Source organism: Giraffa tippelskirchi, chromosome 4, assembly GCF_054371585.1.
Source record: "Giraffa tippelskirchi isolate mGirTip1 chromosome 4, T2T-mGirTip1v1.2.pri, whole genome shotgun sequence".
Taxonomy (NCBI): Eukaryota; Metazoa; Chordata; class Mammalia; order Artiodactyla; family Giraffidae; genus Giraffa; species Giraffa tippelskirchi.
In genome coordinates, this window is record NC_137278.1 from 1,191,078 (window position 1) to 1,210,045 (window position 18,968).

Genomic DNA, 18,968 nt, shown 5'->3' on the forward strand with positions numbered 1-18,968 from the left:
CTGGATGCGACTTTGCACTCAGTGACTCAGGAGCGTCTCACGCAGGGACGCACCAGACCGAGGCTTTACAAGCTTTGCTCAGGCCGCTGCGTGGAGAGTGGCCTTCGGAGATGAGGGGGACTGGGGAGGCAGGAGGTGCCCGGGCATCGAGAAGTCACGATGGAGGGTCTCCAGACCCCAGTGGGGAGCGTGCTGGTGGTGGGCGCGTTCTCTGTGGCCTTGGAAGCTGCCCCACACCTCTGAGGCTCAAGGGGGTCCTTGGGGGGTCTGCAGTGACCTGTCACTTGATCCCTGCTTGCTCTCACCCCATAGTTCTGTGGTTAGAGGTCTGACCTCTGCCTGCCCCACTCAGATCTTACTCGGGTGCTGCGGACACATTGCCTCCCTGCCCCTCATCCCAAGAGCTGGCATTTGGGAGAAGAGTTCATACAGTCTACCTATCTACACTATGTAAGTATAAATATATACTCTAGTTCACACTTAAAAGTTTCTTCACTTGGCTGCACCGGACCTTTAGTTGCGGCATGTGGGAGCTAGTTCCCTGACCAGGAATCGAACCTGGACCCCTGCATTGGGAGCACAGAGTCTTAGCCACTCGACCTCCAGGGAAGTCTCCAGTTTACACTTTCTAAAAGTTGAGGTATAATTTACACGCTATGGAATTCACCCTCTTTGGTTCTGTAAGTTTAGACAAACGCACCACAGTCCATCACCCCAGAGTCTCCGCAAGCCGCTCTGTCCTCAGCCAGGCCCGTCCGTCCTCCAGCCATGCCTTCTGTCTCTGAGGATTTCCGTGCTCTGGAGCCACAGTCTGTAGCCCCTCCTGACTGGCTTCTGTCACTCAGTGTAAGGCGTTTGGAGTTTACCCGAGTGTCCCCGAGTCAGGGTGTCTGGAGAGGTCTCATGCCTGGAGGGTGGCTCGTCCTGCCCCCTGGCGTTCGGTTGTTTCCGTTTTTTAGGGATTGTCAAGAAGATCTCATGACCAGCCACCAGCAGGTTTTGGCTGAAGTGTGTCTCATTCCTCTTGGGTAAGTATCTGGGCTTGTGATTGGCGAACCGCATGGTGTTTGAACGTTTGCCTTCATAAGAATCTCCAGACCATTTCCCAGGGTGTTGCGCCCTCTCGGTCTCCCACCCTGGCGGTGACCGTTCAGGGTCCTTGGCTGGGAGCAGTGGCCAGCCTCCCGGTCTGGGCGGCGTCTCCGCACAGTGAACAAACGCCCACGAGTCTCTCTGCACGGCTTTACTTTCTGACTGGGAATCTTTTCAAATATTTTGCCTGTTTTTAACAATTTTTTTTTTTTTTGAGTCTTGAGAGTTCTCTGTCGATTCAGGATTTAAGTCCTTTATCAGGTGTGTGCTTTGTAAATATTTGCACAGGAAGGCTTACACCGCCTTCTGTCGCCGGACTCTGGGATCTGGTTGAGAGCTGGCGCCTCCTGGACGCCGTGGAGGCAGTGACGTGGAGCCCTCCGCCCTGACCCCCTGCTGTCCCCGCCCCGCTGGCCGATGAGGGTCCTTCTCCGACCCTGAACGCACTCCCACTTGGAGAGCAGTGCTGGCCCTCCCTGGGGAGGCCTGCCTCTGATCGGGAGCTCTGCATGCCCAGGCCACGTGCTGCTCCTCAAATGGCGTCCCTGGGGTCCCCTGAGAGGACAGAAGAGGCCCCCTGGAGAGAGGCCCTGCCAGCCCAAGCCCCCACTAGCCTGCGGCGCCTCCCCGGCGACATGCGGTCCGCACACTTATGCAACCAGTGATAAGGTGGCCGTGACCCCATAATCCACCCCAGGGGGTGGGTGGCCCAGCCCCGCCCTTCACACGGGCTTCCTGGAGGCCCAGCCAGGGGTCTGGCGGGAGGGGTGCTCAGGCCTCTGACGTCACCTCTGTCCCCCTGAGACGAGGTCCCCAGGCCCAGGTGTTGGTGACTCCACTCCTGTGCAGGGAAGTGAGGGGGTGAGGGCTCTGGGGGACCTGGGCCCCAAGGGGGAGACTCCTGGCTGGAGCAACCTGACTGTGGGTGCTTCCCAGCGGCACCCCCAAGGGCCCCGGGCTCCAGCCGCGGTGCCCAGAGGTGAGGAAGCCCAGGTCAAGTGAGAGCCCTCCGGAGCCCTCCTGGAAATGACCCCTGGAGCCGTTGGAGACACTTCAAGAGATTGTGGCAAACAATGAACAAAGAGGGGCTGGCGTTTCCCGAGCCAAGACGCCATCCGCTGCCCAGGTGGCTCACTGGCCCAGTCCCGCTGCAGGCAGGGCTATAAAGCTGCCCACAGGGTGCTGGTACACTGGGCGCTGGGGCCAGGGAACGCGGCTGGGGATGGGGGCAGCACTGCTGAGTTGCGTCCTGCTGCTGCTTTGGCCGTCCTTGGCACGGGCTGACGTCCTGGTGCAGCCAGATTTTGATGCCAACAAGGTATGAGAGGCCCCTGTGCTGTGCCACGTGGGTGGTGGTCCGGGCTGAGCTGCCACTGGAAACAGGAGTGATTGTGTTCTAGTGGAGCCTGTCGCCTCCATGGGATGCTTGCTTGGTGTCCTGGGACTGCACACCCTTTAGAGTCCCTTCCATTTAACCCTGAAACAACCCTGTTTGTGGGTAGTTACTCACCCACTTCACAACTGGGAGAACTGAGGCTCCCAGTGGCCAGGAGCCCTGCCCCAGGTGAGTGGTAGCACAGGGGCTTGGACACTCCGGGGACCCCCGGCCAAGTAGCTTCAGACAAATCTGTGGGCCTTGTGGCCCATGGTCCGGGTGCCAGGAGGGTCCGGCCTCGGGTCACTGAGCTGTCTTGCAGTTCTCAGGCCTCTGGTACGTGGTCTCCTTGGTCTCTGACTGCAAGGTCTTCTTGGGCAAGAAGGACCACCTGCTGATGTCCACCAGGGACATCAAGGCCTCGGCGGGGGGCAACCTCAGCGTCCACATGGAGTTCCCTCGGTGAGCGCACGTGGGTGACCGCCCGGGGGTGAGCGTGCTGGGGTGAGCGCGCGGGGTGTGCATGGGCGGGGCTGGGTGGGTGGGGGCCGAGAGTGAGCGGGCATGCACCCCCAGGGTGGACGGCTGTAACCAAGCGGATGCGGAGTACCTGAGAGTGGGTTCCCAGGGGCACTTCCGAGTCCCAGGTAGGTGACCCCCACCCCCTTCTCTATGGGTGACCCTCCTCCATGCCCCTTCCCTCCCGGGGCCCTCCCCTGCCTCTGCTTGGGCCCCGCTGCCTTTCCTGTGTGGGTGGGGTGGATGCTCGGCCGTGCCCTTGTCCACAGCCGGCCACCTCCTCTGCAGCCTTGGGCTACCTGGACGTGCGCGTCGTGGACACAGATTACAGCTCCTTCGCCGTGGTCTACATCTACAAGGAGCTGGAGGGCGCGCTCAGCACCATGGTGCAGCTCTATAGTGAGGGCCCCCCTCGACCCCGCCCACTGTCCCCCTTGGACCCCCCACCCACTGGGGCGCCTCTTCAGGCCCTGCCCACCCCATCACACACTCCCAAGTCTGGACCAGGTCTGGCTGGGGGCTGGCGGAACCCCCCAGCGCTGCCGATGGGTAGGGGTGAACTGAACGGGCCTCTGAGGGCTGGGCACTCAAGCCAAAGCTCTGACCTGTCTCTGGCTGTGGACCCTTCCTCTCCTGCTTGGCCTACGGCCTGACACCCTGAGCAGGGGCTGCGATACCATTCTGCTTTAATTTCTTGTGGGCTTGGCCGAGTGAACCAGGGGAGTTCCCCAAGGGGAGAGGCCGGGGTGAGGGCTGGAAGCTGGCTTTGGGAGCTGCAGGTGAAGGTGTCTGAAGGGGTAGGGCTCCCGGGCACAGGGTCTGGGAGAGCAGCCAGGCACCCCAACCTGCCAGGTATGAATTGGGAACGGCTACCCCTCGGGCGGCTCCCAGTCCCCACTGCCCCCTCAGCCAGGCAGGCACTTTCATCCGCGCACAAGCTGCCCAACCTCAGGTGCAGACCCACCGCCAGCCTTCAGGAGAGGGCAGCGAGGCGGGGGGGCCCCATCTGCCTGTCTCTCTCACCTCTGTGAACCACAGGGGTTCACAGGGGCCCCTGCTCTGCCCCAGGCCGGACCCGAGAAGCGAGTCCCCAGGCCCTGAAGGCCTTCCAGGACTTCTACCCAACGGTGGGGCTGCCGGCGGACATGGTGGCCACGCTGCCCAAGTCAGGTACCCCCGAGCCCCGCCAGAGCCCCGCCCCCGCCAAAGCCCCGCCCCCCCACCCTGTTCTGGAGTCCTGGGAGGTGCAGGCGGGAGGTAGCCCTGTCTTCCAAGGCTGTGATGGCCGGGCCGGGGGTTGTGGCCGCCCCCAGCAGATCCCTTGGCAGTGGGGAGGGGCTGCAGGAGGCAAGGGGCAGTCTCAGCCAGCCCAGCCTCTCGCAGCCTCTGTCTTTCTACAGATGCGTGCTCTCCGGGGGACAGGGACACACCCTGAGGGCGCTGGAGACCCAACGTGGCCCTTCCCAGGTAGGGGCCAGGGTAGCACCTCCCTCCCGTTCTCCAGGGCTCGTGGGCCCAGACCTCCTGCCCTCTCACCTCCTGAGGTTTGCAGGCCCAGGTCCCCCAGCACCCCTTGTTCTCCCTGGATACTTGCTCGTGTGCCTGCAGCCTCCACTTACACATCACCTCTTCCAGGGAGCCTCTCCTGATTACCTAGGGCTGCCGTAACAAACTACCACAAACTGGGTAGCTTAAAACCACAGAAATGTACTCTCTCATAGCCTAGAGGCCAGAGGTGCAGTCAAGGACCGGGCAGGGCTGTTCCCGCTGGATGCTCTGGGGAGAATCCTTGCCTCTTCCAGTGGCCGGTGGTGCTGGCGATCTTTGGCCTGTCAACCCACTGCTCCCATCTCTGCCGCACTTGTTAAGAGGCCAGATTGCTCTCTATAAGGACACCCTAAATCCAGGGTGACCTCCTCTCAAGACCTTATTTCCACAAAAGGTCGCTTTCGGAGGTTCAGGGGGTCGTGGACTTGAGGGACATGATCCGGCCCAGTGCATCCTATGTCCCCGTAGCCCCGGCTCGCCCAGAGCACAGGGCGCTGCCTTGGAATTCCCAAGTCCTCACCCTCTCCCGAGGCCCCACGAGGTGGAAGCCACAGCCTTCTGATTTGCTGCCATCCCAGGGCTGAGTCCCCGGGATCCCCTGGGACACGGATGCAGGTGGGCTCTTGGGGACACCTTCTCCCAAACTGGACAGGAGACCATCGGGCCCCTCACCCCCCTTCCCTGTGAAGAACTTGGGAGCCTACGTGAACAGCAAACCTCGGACACGACGTGACAGTCGCCGGCACCCCTGCAGGAGGCACCCCTGTAGCCTCTCCTGGCGTGGTTAGGTTAGGTGCGGGCTTCCAGAGTGGCCTGCAGGCAGCGTCCCTCTGGCCTTCACTTCATTCCGCTCCCGGGCCAGGCCGAGTTTGCCCAGGGCTGCGCTGGGGACCCTGGGCCGCTGCAGCTTTCAGTGGGTCTCAGTGACTCGGCCCAGGGTCCCGGCTCCGCCCCTGCCTCAGCAACGTCAGGGACTGGGTCATGTGCCATCAGGAAGGTTCACGCTGCAGAGAGCATGAGCCTGTCTTCCTGCTCTGTGCCCCACCCCCAGATTATGTTACAAAAAGCACCTATTAGGGGAAAGTGCACACCTGCACGGACGCCCCCCCCAGGCCTGAGTCTGTAGGTTCCTCAGGGTTAAGTGCCTGTTCTGCCAGCCAGGGAGGTGGTGAGGTCCTGGGCAGAGCGACTGGGCCCCCGGGGAGCCCGGTGAGGGGCAGCGCTGGGGCTGCGGCCTCGGGGGGAGGGGGCCGCCTTGGGGAGCGTTTCCACGGTGGCAGAAGCTTCGGTGGCAGGATCCGCGCGTCCTGGCCTTTCAGGGGATGAGTAGATGGGGGCACCCTTCTGTGTGAGGGGGCTGCTCGGGGGTCCCAGGAGTGACCAGACATTTGCTGTCTGCAGGGGGAGCTGGAGCAGCGGGCCCTGTCACCCCGAGTCGTCCTGACCCACGGCCCTCCGGCCCTGCACCTCCCTGTCCCCCACCCTCCGCGGGCATCTCCTGGGGCCTCCCCCTTCCGCTCAATAAACAGATTCTGCAGTTTCGAGGCCCCTGGATTCTTTGGTGAGGCCGCCGGGGAGGGCCCTAGGGCCCTGCTGTGACCCAGGCTCCTGGAGCCGCTGAGGCCGGGCGGCTCGGGGCTGAGGATGGGCACTCTAGCTCAGAGGGAAGAGGCGCTGGCCACGGGTAGCCCCTGTAGGGGCTGCACCCACAGGCAGCATCCGGGCCCCCTGGCCCAGCCCCCGTGGGTTCACGGCCCCTGTGGGGACGCCAAGGTGCCCTGGGCAGCCCGGGCCTGCGTCTGGGCCTCCGTCAGGTGCACAGAACCCACAGAAGCAGAGCAGCCGCAGGGCAGCTTCGCAGTGCAGCTTGTCGGGGTTTCCTTCCTGCTGTTGCTGTGACCTTGACCTTGGGCTTGTTGGTGAGCCTCCGTGAGGCTTGGGAACAGGGCATGGTCATGGCCAGAGCACCCTGAGCCCATTCCTGTGGCCCAGCCTGAGCACCCCTGGATGGACCCTCAGGCCTGCCGGGCGCCTTGTCTGTTCACGAGGAAATGGAGGCGCAGAGAGTTTGGCAACGTGCCCAGCCAGCGGCTCGGCTGGGGTCCTGTGTCTGGGCTCCGGGGCCTGGGCTCCCTGCTGACCCTCGATGAGGTGGGGGGCTGGAGCGCCCCACACCCGGGGCCCCCTGAAGCTCCTGCCCCGACACCGCGCCCCGCGGAGCTCAGAGCGCCCAGTTCTGCTTGACGCGCACACTTCAAAGGGCCGGGCCTGTGGCGGGGCAGGAAGGCGCTGGACGCCCTGCTTCACTGCTCGTGGGTGTCCTGCAGGCCTGGCGGTGGGGCAGGAAGCCGTCAGCTCTGAGCGTGCCCTTCCTCGTCTTGGCCTGGTCACCCCGAGACAGGGGGCGGCCCGGGGCTTCCTGTCCTCTCTCCTCTGGCTGCTCAAGCCCCTGGGGGCCTGGCTTGCGAGCCCAGCTCCGGGCTTAGCCCGGGCCCAGGCCAGCCTCCCCAGGTGCCCGGCCCCGCTCCTTCCCTTTGGGCGGGCCCCCTGGGTCTCGGGGCTGCCTGATCCTGGTGTGACCCGTTACCACAGCTTTGCTGCGGGGTCAAGGTGGCAGTCTCCCTGGCTCGGGTGAGCGGGCCTCCCCTTTAGCTGGCCAGGCCTGGTGAGACTTTGAGGCCTTGGAGGGGGGGAGGCCACCCTCTGTTGGCCAGAGGCCGGGACTGCGACCTGGGTCGCGGCTGCCTTGGGTACCCTGGGACCCTCCTGGGCACCTGGTCCCTGCCGCTCTGCTCGCTGTCCTGATGGGTGGGGAGACTGAGGCAGGGCGGCTCCGTTGGGTGACGTGGCTGGAGGCCCTGGTGCCCAGGTAGTGTGGCTCTACCTTCACCCTGACCTGCTTGCCGTCTGATCCCGGGCTTGGGGGACTGGGCACGGTGGGAAGGGGTGGGCACTGGCGGCCCACAGCCCGTGGAGCATAAGAAGGACAGGGGTCCCTGAGGCCGGGCCTCTGGGCTGCGGGCCCCGCCTGGCCATGCAGGGTGGGTGTCAGGGTGGGGAGGGTCCCATCTGGCGGAGAAGCTGCGAGCACAGGGAGCGTGTGGGTGGCTGGCCGCTCCCTGGAGGGGCAGGGCCCCGGGCGACCTCAGCGCCGCCTCCTTCGGGGCATCTGTCTCTCTCCTGCGGGTCCCTCTGCAGGCAACGACCTTTCCCGCCCACACCCCGCAGCCCCTCCAACACTCCCCCCATCCAGAAGCTTCCCTCACCTGCATCTGTGGTCCAGGCCTGTGGGGCGTTCACCTACTTGTCCTGAGACCCATTAGAAAGAGCTTGAAATCCGCTGTGAGCCCTGGGAGGGGGGTCTGGCCGTGTGTGCAGGCCTGGGCTGGCGAATTCATCCTGGCAGCCCTTCCCTGGGGGGAGACGTGGTCCTGGCAGCCCTGCCTGGGGGGGTTCTGTCCCTCCCTCAGGCCCCCGGGTGGGCCCCGCCACGGTGCCCACCGTCGTCCCTAGACCAGGAGGGGGGTGGCGCGGGCTGCTCTGGCCCAGGTCACCCCGCCCCGTGGCTGTGGGTGTCCTGGGACCCGGATGCACGCCCTTGAGTGGCTGGAGGCCAAGTTGGCTGTGGTCCTCTCGGGGTTGCACCCCCGCCCACCCTCCATCCTGCTATAGCCCTGCCCAGGGCTCAGGGCGCAGAGCAGAGGCTCAATGGGGGCCGGGCTGCTGAGCACCCTCCTGGGCCTCACGCTGGCCCAGGTGCAGATGACCCCGCAGGGCCTGGACCTGCAGAAGGTGCTTGCTGGTCTTCCTCGGGGCGGCGGGCCTGGGCCCGGGGGTCCCTGAGGGTCCAGCTCTTCCAGCTCTCCTCTCCAGGACCCCCTGGGTCTGAGCTCAGCCCAGCCCGGGGTCCCCACTCCTGGCTGGTGGGGATACAGCGAGTACCCAGGGCCGGTGGGGGCGGCCCCCTCTCGGGGCCTCCTCTGGGTGACCGTGTCCTCGGCCTGGCTGGCCGGTCCCCCGGGGTCTCCGGGGTGTGGGGCTCAGTGTGGCCGTCTCCTGCTCCCGGGTTGGCGGGCTTCCTGCTCTGACCTCTGACCCCGCAGGCGGTGGGAGCCGAGGAGGAGGCCTTCCCGGGGCGGGGACCTCGGCGGGGGCATTCCGTCTCCTTCTGTAGGCTTCTTTGTCTGAGCTCCTTCTTTGCCAGGCCTGGGTCGGCAGGCTCAGAAACAGCCGGTGTTGGACATGTATTTATTTCTCTTGCAAAAAATAATCAGTTTTTAAAAGCTTCAGAGGGAAGGTCTGGGCCCCGGGGGTGGTTTCTGAGGAGGGCGCTCGGTTCTCCAGCAGGGGCCTTCACGTCCAGCCGGCCCGCTCCCCACCCCATCTCTTGGGCTCTGACCACTGCTGCCTCTGCCCAGGGGCAGGTGCCGCAGGCTGGATCTCCTTGGACAGGACACCAGCCTTGCGGCAGCTACACAAATGAGGGGACCCCACAGAAGGCCTGCTGCCTGCTGCTTTGCTGACCTTTCAGAGCCTGCCGACTCCCTGCCTGGGATGTCTAGGGAGAGGGGTCTGCCTCCCGAGGTCTGGTTCGGCTGCCCGAATGGGCTTGGCTCCGGTCCTTTCTCTAGATGGTAGGATTCTGGTGGGAAGTTGGCGTGGCCTCCAGAGAAAACCTGGCGCTGAAGACCCCAAAGAGGCTGGAGGCCTTGTTCCTGACCTTGAGTGGGGAGACGCTGACCGTGAAGGTTGCCTACAACAAGTAAGCAGCCTGGGCTCCTGGGAGCTTGGGGGGTCAGGCATGTGCGTCAGGGAGCAGCTGGGCCGTCCCAGCTGCAGCTGTGGGTGTGGCATGTGGACGCTACTGTCCCCTGGGTGGACCAGTCCTCCCGCTGTCCTCCTCAACCCCAGGCCCCAAAGCTGCATCCTCTCCCAGATGAAGCACGGCGTCTTGTTGAGGCCCCGTAGGTTTACGATTAAGGAAGGAGGACTTGGCTGCGGGTGGCTCTCTGAAGGGCACGGAGCCCTTGGGCGAGAGGCCAGCATGGCCCCCCTGCTCCAGGCACTCCTGGGGACAGCACGCCTGCCCCCTTGCCAGGAGTGTGCCCAGGGAAGGAATGCAGGCGGGCATTTTCTTAGTGACCGCTCTGTTGCCTTTCAGCTCAGGAAGTTGTGAGACTGAAGAAATAGTGAGCTCAGAAATGAATGTTTTGGGGACATTTGTGTTTCCTGGTAAGAGCTGCTTCCTCGGGCCCCACCCGCCAGTTCCTCTTGGCCTGGCTGTTCCTCATGCTGTTCCCTGCGCTCCTCCTCGCTCCCCAGACTCCTGTCCTCCCCCCCAAAGGACCGGTCATCCGGCCAGGGCTGCTCTGGTCCCCCCGAGAGGGTCCCGGCTGGGGGGGGAGAGTGGAGCCAGGCGCTGTCGACCCTGACCTCCCAGGCCGCCCCGCCCCGACGGGTGCCCGTCCACGCAGGCCGCCGGGAGATCCGCGTGGTGGACACGGACTATGCGCAGTACACCATCCTGCGGGTGTCCCTCCAGTGGCAGAACAAGGAGTTTTACGTGTTCAAGTATTTCAGTAAGCCGCCCTGGGGCAGGGACTGGGCTGCCGCGGCCCCCGGGGACCCCCTGGCTCAGGCCCCCGTCCACCCACAGCTCGGAGCCTGGGCGGCGACTGTGAGCCCGGGTTCCTAAAGTTCCGGGAGCTGACCACAGACATGGGGCTGTACCTAGCGGCCCGGCACGGTGAGCTGCAGGCCTTGGGGCGGGCTCTGGGCTAGGGGGCCTGCGATGGGGGGTGGGGGCCGGCACGCATCCCACGTGTGGCCCCTCACGCTCTCCCGTCCTGCAGGGACGTGCGCCAGGCTCCTGATGGAGGTGAGTCTCCGCCCGGGCTGAGTCCCGGCCTGATGGGAGTCCCAGCTCACTCTAGATCCCGGGGTCTCCAGGGTGCTGAGGTCAGGCTGCCAGGAGGGGGCCCTGGAGGCTGGGGCGGGCAGGGAGGGGCAGGCTGGCCTCATCAGGGTTTCCATCCGGCAGGGTCCTGCCTGGAGGGCACAGGCCTTGTGGACCCCGTGTCGGGCTCCCGGGTCCCCTACTTGCTAATCCTTCAGCTGCACGGCCCCCAACCCCCATCTCAACAGCCCCGAGAGACGGGACTGTGACCCCACTTTGCAGGTAGAGAAACTGAGGCCCAGGCCACTCAGCTAGGACACCCGCTCCTGCCTGGTGCCCTTGGGTTCGGACCGTGCCCTGAGGCCTTGCCCTTCTGTGTTGCAGGAGCTGACCTAGGGGAGCCCATGCTCCCACGGGGATGCTTGGAGCCCTGCCCACCCAGCCTCCCTGGGCCCCCAGCCCTGGGGGGCCACTGGCAGCTGCTCCAAATAAACTCTACTGCTGAGCCCACAGCCCCAAGTCTTTCCTGGGGGGCGAGGGGTGACGGGTAGGGCTGGTGGGGTCAAGAAACATTCAGCAGCTGCCCGGGAGCCTCTGCCGTGAGCGGCAGCCGAACTGAGACCGTGAGGCCGTGCTCTGTCTGCGGGCCCCAGGCACTCAGCTCCCCTGGGAGCTGGGACCCCCGCGTCCCTCTGGCACTCCGTGGGTGTCTCTCTCCCCCTGCCCTCTCCCTGCTCTTGCCTTCTGTCTCTTTCTCTGCCTCCCTTTGTCCCTGCCGTGCCCCCGGCCCTCCGGCCTGGCTGCTGGCAGCCACCGGCAGGAAGCCCACACCCATTGTCTCTGCTGGGCGGACGGCTGACCCTTGGAGGTGGGGTGCGGTCAAGGTGCCCGTGAGGGAGGCTGGGGTGACGGGGCGGCTGCCCACCTGCCGGGTGGACCTGGACAAGTACCTGTGCCCCTGCTCGTGAAGCTCTTCACCCGTGAGATGGAGAGACACTGTCCCCCCTCGGGGAACAGTTCCGTGGGTGAAGGGCCAGGGGAGCTGCCTCGGGGGCTGCTGATCAGCCTTCAGGGCTGGCGGGGTCGGGACGTCCCGGCTCACTCCTCACTGCCCACAGCCGGCGGTGGGGGGTGGGGGGTGCCGGGCTCCAGAGTCAGTGTCGCGTGGGCGCCCATGTTCTTGGTCCTGCCCCATTGACCCGGGCCCCTGCCTGTGCAGCTAGTGGGCCCTCAAGGGCACACGCCCATGTCTGGAGGTCTGCTGGGGATCCCAGGCAGGCCGCAGGCAGGGTGCTGGGGCGTCAGGCCGCCCTAGGTGCTGCTGAGGGCTCCTGCTGGAGCCCCGTGGGCAGCGGTTGGGTCCTGGTGCCGCGAGGGGCCCCGACCGCCATCCGCCCCCTGCACGTGCGTCCCTGAAGTGCAGGGCATGCCGCCTCCAGTCCTGCCCCCTCGCCGTGGAGCCCCATGCTGCCTTCTGGCCTCCCATAGGTGGTCTGAGGGCCCTGGGCACTGGCCCCCGGGGGCCTGGAACCCAGCCTGCAGGGCAGCAGATTGGCTATCCAGCACAGGAGGGAGCCGGGGCGACACCGCGCTCCGGGGGCGGATGCCCCTCAGGCCTGGCCCGGCCGATGGGTGGGCGGTCTGCTTAATGAAGCCAGCCTGTGCCTTTGCTGACGCCCACAGGGAGGGTATAAGCCCGCGTGAGGCCCGCGGACCATGTCCTGTGGCTTTGGGGAGCCGGCCCCAGCCCCTGCCGGCCAGACATGAAGGGCAAGTTGCTCGCGGCCCTGCTGGGGCTGCTCGTGGTGCTGGCGGCTGGCAAGGAGGACTCGGGCCTGAGGAACTTCAATGTGACCCAGGTGGCTGCGTCAGGGTGCCCGCCATGGTGGATGGCCGGGCCGCCCGGAGCGAGCCTGGGGCCCCTGGGGACATGCTCCCTCTAGAGCCCCTGCCAGCTCCAAGTGTGCGGGGCCCTGGGATTCCCCAGACCACTGTCCTGCTGGGCTGGGGGAGGCCCTGATCCCGGCGGCGGGTCCCCCCCAAGGCAGCCCCCCTCCAGCGTGCTTTCCCCCAGTTTTCAGGCATGTGGTACGAGATTGCTGTGGCCTCCAACCTGGAGCACCAGAGCTCGTCCCCAGGACGGAAGGTGGGGGCCGTGATAGTGGAACAGGACGGGCCCCACCTCGGCCTGACCTCTGTGTCTGACCAGTGAGTGGCGCCGGCCTTCCGGGTGTTACGCGGCCCCCCTGGCGGGACGAGGATGGGGTGCGGGGTAGGAGGGTGCTGGGGCCCCCAGGGCAGAGCGAAGTCGCGGGGCTTTCGTTCTCTAAGGCGGCTTCCTGAGGACCAGTGCCGGACGTGGAGCGGGGGCCCGCTGGTCTGGGGGGCTCCCTGGTGGTCTCAGAGCTGCCCCTTGTCCAGGGCAAGGCGTGGTGGGGGTGGGCGAGGCTGGGCTGAAAGCGTCTGCCCTCTCCAGCATGAACCTGTGCGTGAAGGAGAAGAACCAGGCCGTGAAGGGGGACGCCCCCGGGAAGTTCAAGCTTCCTTTAGACTCTGGTGAGGAATGCAGCCCGCGATTGCCCCTTCCTCACTCCCTGCCCGATACCCCACTCAGCCCAGAGGCCAGGGCGGTGCCCAGCAGCCCGGAGTCCTCAGCCCTGCCCTCCGCGCAGAGGGGAGCCGATGGGGACTCTTCGTCCCACCACACGTGGCCCCTGCTCGGCCAGCCTGACCCTGAGGGTCTTCCAGTAGGGACGTGGTCGCCCACAGCCCTCGGCCTGAGCTCAGTGCCCAGCCTGGGAGGAAGCCGCCCGCACCTCCTCTCTGCAACCTCTGATGAGACTGATCGGGTGTCCTCTGTCCTGGCCAGTGGGGCTCCCTGCCCACCCTCTTCAGGAAGCTCCCCCGGGGAGTCCAGAAGGCCTGCTGTAGCCCCCCGTGTGTGCAGCACCTGTGTGTGTACTTTGGGAGGTGGGGGTACGGCCCACTGGAGGCACCCCTCCAACAGCTTGAAAGTCCTGCGTTTGGTTTGTCCCAAGGAGGCAAAGAGGTCATCGTAGTGGCCACGGACTATAAGACCTACGCCATCATGAACATCGTCCTGCACAGAGGAGGGAAGCCCAGCAGCGTGCTGAAGCTCTACAGTGAGCCCATGGCCTCCCACTCCAGCCCCCGCCCTGCGGGCAGGGGGCAGGAGCGGCCCAGGGGGCGGACGGGTGGGGGCACGGGGCAGGCGGGGCGGAGCGAGGACTGGCTGGGCAGGAGAGGGCCCAGGGCCTCCGGGGAGGGCCCAGGACCTGCAGGAGAGGGCCCAGGACCTTCAGAGAGGGCATCCCTGGGGGCCCAGCCAGCCACGCCCCTTCCTTGCAGGCCGGACCTTGGATCACAACGAGAAGGCCATAGAAAAGTTCCTGGAGAAGGTCATGGAGCAGGGGCTGTCAGCCTCAGACCTGCAGCTGCTCACCAAGGACTGTGAGTGTCGGGCCGGGGGGCGGGGGGGCTGGGGGTCCTCCTTCCTGGGGACCGTCTCCCCGCTTCCCCACCGTCTCTCCCCCACAGTGACCTGTGTGAACCTGCTGCCCTAGGTGGTGAGTCCCCTTCCCCGCCCCGAGGCTGGTCACAGCTGGAAGAGCAATTTGGGGTCCCCTGGGCGGGGGGCTGACTCTGGGGCAGGTGGAGCTGGGGTCCCGGCAGGGGGCCAGGCTGTGCGGGGCTTCCTGAGGGTCAAAGCCGAAGCGGGTGAGGATGCCGCGAGCATCTCCTGTCCTGGGCGGAGAGGGGCCCAGGCGCCCATCCCCCGCACAGCCCTGCACACCGCCCGGCCCGCGGGAGGCGCTTCAGGTTCCTGAAGGAGGCAAGTCTCCTCCCCGGCTGAGTCCCGGCCTGACGGGAGTCCCAGCTCACTCTAGCTGCCGGGGCCTCCACGGTGCTGAGGCCAGGCTGCCAGGAGGGGGCCCTGGAGGCTGGGGCGGGCAGGCAGGGGCAGGCCGGCCCCATCCGGGTTTCCATCCAGCAGGGTCCTGCCTGGGGGGCACAGGCCCTGTGGACCCTGTGTTGGGCTCCCGGGTCCCCCACTGTGCTAACCTTTCAGCTGCACGGCCCCCTCTGTCTCAACAGCCCCGAGACATGGGACTGTGACCCCACTTTGCAGGTAGAGAAACTGAGGCCCAGACCCCTCAGCCAGGACGCCCACTCCTGGCCGGGGCCCTCGGATGAGGGCGGCACCCTGAGGCCCTGCCCTTCTGTATTGTAGGATCTGACCTTGGGGGGCCCCTGCCCCCCACCAGGGTGCTTGGAGCCCTGCCCACCCAGCTTCCCTGGGCCCCCAGCCCCAGGGGCCACATGCATCTGCTCCACGCGAATAAACTCTATAGTTGAACCTGTGGTCCCGAGGCTTTCTTAGGGGTTGAGGGGTGGCGGGCGGGCTGCTGGGGTGTGTGTCCCGAGACTGCCCTCCACGTCGCAGCAGACCTGAGTCTCGGGAGGTCTGGGTCACCGTGACCGCGAGGACCGCCCCTGGGTGGACTCCTCCCTCCGTGGCCGAGACAGCTGCTCCCGCTGGTCCCCGTCCCCTTCCGCAGGCCCTGCTGCTCAGCGCCTGCAGGCTGGGCTGCCCCGGGCCCTTCTGGTCTCTCCTCTGGTCCCTGAGAGCCCGCGGCAGCCCCAGGGCAGCCCTGAGACGAGCTCCTCTCAACTGGAAGGTGACCCCAGCTACCACTTTCTGTTCCCTGCTGCCCTGAGCTCAAATCCATGGGCGTTAGGTCCAAGGCCCTCGGGCCACAGCTGCCCCGGCCGTGGCCCCTGCTGGCTGCCTCCCGATCGAGCCGGCCCTCCTCAGTGCCTGGGGGCACCCCCACAGCGCTGCCATGTGTGACCGCACCCTCCTTCCTGCTGGGGCAGGGCAGAGAATGTGGGTGGGCGCCCGCTCCCTGCCCACGTGCCAGGCAGGGTCACTGGCCTTCTGAGCCCCTTCCCAGCTGAGGGGCTGGTGGGCCCATCCGGCCAGAGAAGAGAGACCCTGCTGACCCCAGCGGGCCACCAGGAAGCCCACAGGAATAAGGACCACCCTTGAGGGGAGGGCCTGCCCGGGATGCACAGGGACAAATCCTGAAGCGGGTCCGGAAAGAGGCACAGGGGGTGTATGGAGGCTGCCCTCTGACACATGTGAGGTGCTTGGGGAGCGCCTGGCCTTTCCCCCAGACCTGTCCGGCCAGAGCTGGGGGGAGCAGGGCTGTCTGCCTCAGCTGGACCTCCCGATAGAAGGTTCTAGGACGTCTGCTTGGGCTGTTGAGTGTGGTACAGAAGCAACAGGAGTTTCTTCTCTGGAGGCTGGAAGTCTGAGGTCAGGGTGCTAAGAGCCTGGTGTCTGGCGAGGCCCCGGGACGGCCTGTGGACAGCAGCGGTCCCATCGCACCCTCCTCCCTGCACACGTGGGGACAGGTCTCTGGTGTCCTGCGCTCTCCTAAGGGGCCCAGCCCCGCTGGGTTGGAGTCCTACCCTTAGACCCCACTTCACTTCCACCCCCTGCAAGGCCCCAAAGTGACGCGAAAGTGAAGTTGCTCAGTCGTGTCCGACTGTTTGTGACCACGTGGACTGTAGTCCACCAGGCTCCTCCGTCCATGGGATTTTCCAGGCAAGAATACTGGAGTGGGGTGCCATTTCTTTCTCCAGGAGATCTTCCTGACCCAGGGATTGAACCCGGGTCTCCTGCATTGTAGGCAGATGCTTTACATTCTGAGCCACCAGGGAAGTCCATTGGAAGGTTGGTATAACTCCAGACAGGGTTTCTGCCATAAGCCGCATGAGGTCACCACGTTAGCCGAATACATCCGTGTCCAGCACAAGGGCTTCAGCACAGGCGTCTGCGGGGGGCGGGGGCGGGGGCGGGGGGCGGCGGGGACAATTCAGAGGGCGATGACGGAGACCAGGGCTCCCACCACGTGTCATCACTGCTGGCCAGCACAGCAGGTACTGCACAGACAGAGAAACGGGAAAATGCAATCGATGGTTTAAAACAAGGAGTTAGTAAAAAGTGGGGCTTCCCTGGTGGCTCAGACGGTAAAGAATCTGCCTGCAACACGGAGACCCAGGTTCAGTCCCTGGGTCGGGAAGATCTCCTGGAGAAGGGAATAACAACCCACTCCACTATTCTTGCCTGGAGAATTCCGTGGGTGGAGGAGCCTGGCAGGCTACAGTCCATGTGGTCGCAAAGAGTCGGACATAACTGAGTGACTAATTAAAAGTGATGCCGAGAAGAGCCAGGGCTGGGTTTGGAAGCGGAGGCTCCGACACCGGCTTCGCACTCGGAGCTTTCCCTCCGTCCCCGCGGGCACCTTTTCCACCATCCGCAGTCTAGTGCCTCCTCCTAGCCTCTCTTCATCAGTCAGTCAGTTGGGCTGCTTGTCAGCCTGTCCATTTCTCTGTTTACCTATCAGTTGCCACCTGTTGTCACAGATATTTCTTCCTGGGTGCGTGCACGCTCAGTTGCTCAGCCGTGACTCTTTGTGACCCCATGGTCTGTAGCCCCCCAGGCTCCTCTGTCCTGGGATTTCCCAGGCAAGAATCCTGGAGGGGGCTGCCATTTCCTTCTCCAGGGGATCTTCCTGACCCAGGGATCGAACCCTCGTCTCCTGCATTGGCAGGCGGATTCTTTACCGCTGAGCCAGTGAGGAAGCCCATCTTTCTTTCTAACAGGGTAATTTCAGGCAAACTGAATTCTGTAAATCCATCTCATTGATGATTTTGGAGTTATTTGCTTAGAAGCGAGCAAAGCACTTTCTGTTGATGAAACATTTTTTTATCCTTTTGTCCCAAAGGTTATTTTTCCCACCCTTTCGTCATTTCTTACTTCATGTATTTATAATCTCTCCATTTTTTCTTATCTATGTTAGTTAATTCTATTATTTTTTAAAAATAATACTAATGATTCGGTTAATAATCCTGTAAATTAATGGAAAAATTCTGTTCATCTTTTCAAGGACGAGGACTTTTTTTTTTTACTATTCGGGCTCCCAGGCGCAGGGTCCTCGCCACCCCGGGCGCCGATCCAGGGGTTGGGCGCGCCGCACAGACCCGAGGGTGGGCTGGGCGGCTGGGTGGCCCTCCTCCTGCGCTGCTCCTGCTCAGAGGCAGCGGCGGTGGCCCGGCTTCCCTTTACCGGGGTCGTGTACAAGTTCCTTCCTACTGTGCCCAGTCCTGCTGGCCGGTCCCCTGGGTGAGGGCTTTGATCCATTAGTTATATCCGCTGGTCTCTAGTCTCTACTTATTTCCTTCTCCGTGAAGTCCTGTGGTTTATATTGCTGTCTTTTTTTATTTTTAAATTTTATTTTTTCGCTCAGTCGTGTCCAACTCTTTGCAACCCCATGGACTATACAGTCCATGGAGTTCCCCAGACCAGAATACTGGAGTGGGTAGCCTTTCCCTTCTCCAGGGGATCTTCCCAACCCAGGGATCGAACCCAGATCTCCTAGATTCTTTATTAGCTGAGCCACAAGGGAAGCCCCTGTTGTCCTTTTTCAAAAGGACTATTTATTTATTTGTTAGGCGCTGACCCCGCTGCGTGGGGTTCTCCATCGCAGTGATGGGCTTCCTTGCTGTGCACGCTCAGTTGTGTCCAACTCTTCATGACCCCATGGACTTTAGCCCGCCAGGCTCCTCTGTCCATGGAATTCTCCAGGCAAGTATACTGAAGTGGGTTGTCATTCCCTTCTCCAGGGGATCTTCCCGACCCGGGGATCAAACCGGTGTCTCTGGCATCTCCTACATTGGCAGGCAGGTTCTTGACCCTGAGCCACCTGGAAGCTGCTCCACTGTAGATGGGATCTTAGTTCTCTGACCAGGGATGGAAGCTACATCCCCTGCATTGGAAGGTGGATTCTCAACCCCTGGAGCACAGGGAATTCACAGTCCAGCTGTTAGAATTGAGGCTTAATACGTTACTTTCATTCTTTTATTTTTAACGGTGGGTTTAAGATTTTGACGTTTCCCCTGACCCTGTTTCATGTGATATTTTAATAATATTTATTATAAATAAATTCTGCGATTTCACTTTGCATTTTTCTTTCATCTAAGAGTATTTTTTAAAACAGAAAATTTTTAAAAATCCTTGTTTTATTGTCGTTTGGTCAGATAAGTTTGCAATATTTCTACTTTGCGGAGCTCACTGATGCTACCTTGTGGCTAGACAGTCAGTTCTGTGCATGGTTTCCTCTCTGTTATCAAGACATACAATTCCGTGTGCATGTGTGTGAATTTGCTTCAGTTGTGTCTGACTCTTTGTGACCCTATGGACCGTAGCTCACCAGGCTCATCTGTCCATGGGATTTTCCAGGCAAGAGTACTGGAGTGGGTCGCCATGCCCTCCTTCAGGAGGTCTTCCCCACCCAGGGATTGAACCCATGTCTCTTACATCTCCTGCATTGGTAGGCGGGTTCTTCACCATTAGCGCCACCTGTGAAGCCTGTAAAATTAATATATAAACCCTCAAGATCTGCCTTGGACACTTTAGGACTTCTTTATCCACATCAGGGGCTTCCCTGG

At 63.4% G+C, this 18,968-nt stretch overlaps 3 protein-coding genes across 4 annotated transcripts; all 3 read left to right on the forward strand.

Annotated features, from left to right (window-relative positions):
- Nucleotides 1-1,298: 1,298 nt before the first annotated feature.
- On the forward strand, nucleotides 1,299-6,074 carry LCN15 (lipocalin 15). Its single transcript, XM_081593513.1, has 7 exons — nucleotides 1,299-2,410; nucleotides 2,790-2,929; nucleotides 3,044-3,114; nucleotides 3,275-3,385; nucleotides 4,055-4,156; nucleotides 4,387-4,453; nucleotides 5,936-6,074. The coding sequence occupies exons 1-6, from the start codon at nucleotides 2,315-2,317 to the stop codon at nucleotides 4,419-4,421; spliced, it is 555 nt and encodes a 184-aa protein (XP_081449639.1). The 5' UTR covers nucleotides 1,299-2,314; the 3' UTR covers nucleotides 4,422-4,453; nucleotides 5,936-6,074.
- Nucleotides 6,075-8,242: 2,168 nt separating this feature from the next.
- On the forward strand, nucleotides 8,243-12,134 carry LCN8 (lipocalin 8). The gene is made up of 9 exons (XM_081587502.1): nucleotides 8,243-8,326; nucleotides 9,166-9,296; nucleotides 9,696-9,766; nucleotides 10,009-10,113; nucleotides 10,191-10,280; nucleotides 10,387-10,412; nucleotides 11,401-11,554; nucleotides 11,650-11,834; nucleotides 12,114-12,134. The coding sequence occupies exons 1-9, from the start codon at nucleotides 8,243-8,245 to the stop codon at nucleotides 12,132-12,134; spliced, it is 867 nt and encodes a 288-aa protein (XP_081443628.1).
- LOC145546490 (epididymal-specific lipocalin-5-like) lies at nucleotides 10,793-14,808 on the forward strand. Of its 2 annotated transcripts, XM_081593512.1 has the most exons (6): nucleotides 10,793-12,289; nucleotides 12,505-12,638; nucleotides 12,907-12,986; nucleotides 13,469-13,573; nucleotides 13,800-13,901; nucleotides 13,989-14,808. In XM_081593512.1, exons 1-6 carry the CDS (start codon nucleotides 12,194-12,196, stop codon nucleotides 14,012-14,014), a joined length of 543 nt encoding a protein of 180 aa, XP_081449638.1. In that variant the 5' UTR covers nucleotides 10,793-12,193; the 3' UTR covers nucleotides 14,015-14,808. The 2 variants fall into 2 exon arrangements, with proteins under 2 accessions (XP_081449638.1, XP_081449637.1); XM_081593511.1 differs by having other exon boundaries at nucleotides 10,815-12,289; nucleotides 13,800-14,808.
- Nucleotides 14,809-18,968: the final 4,160 nt, after the last annotated feature.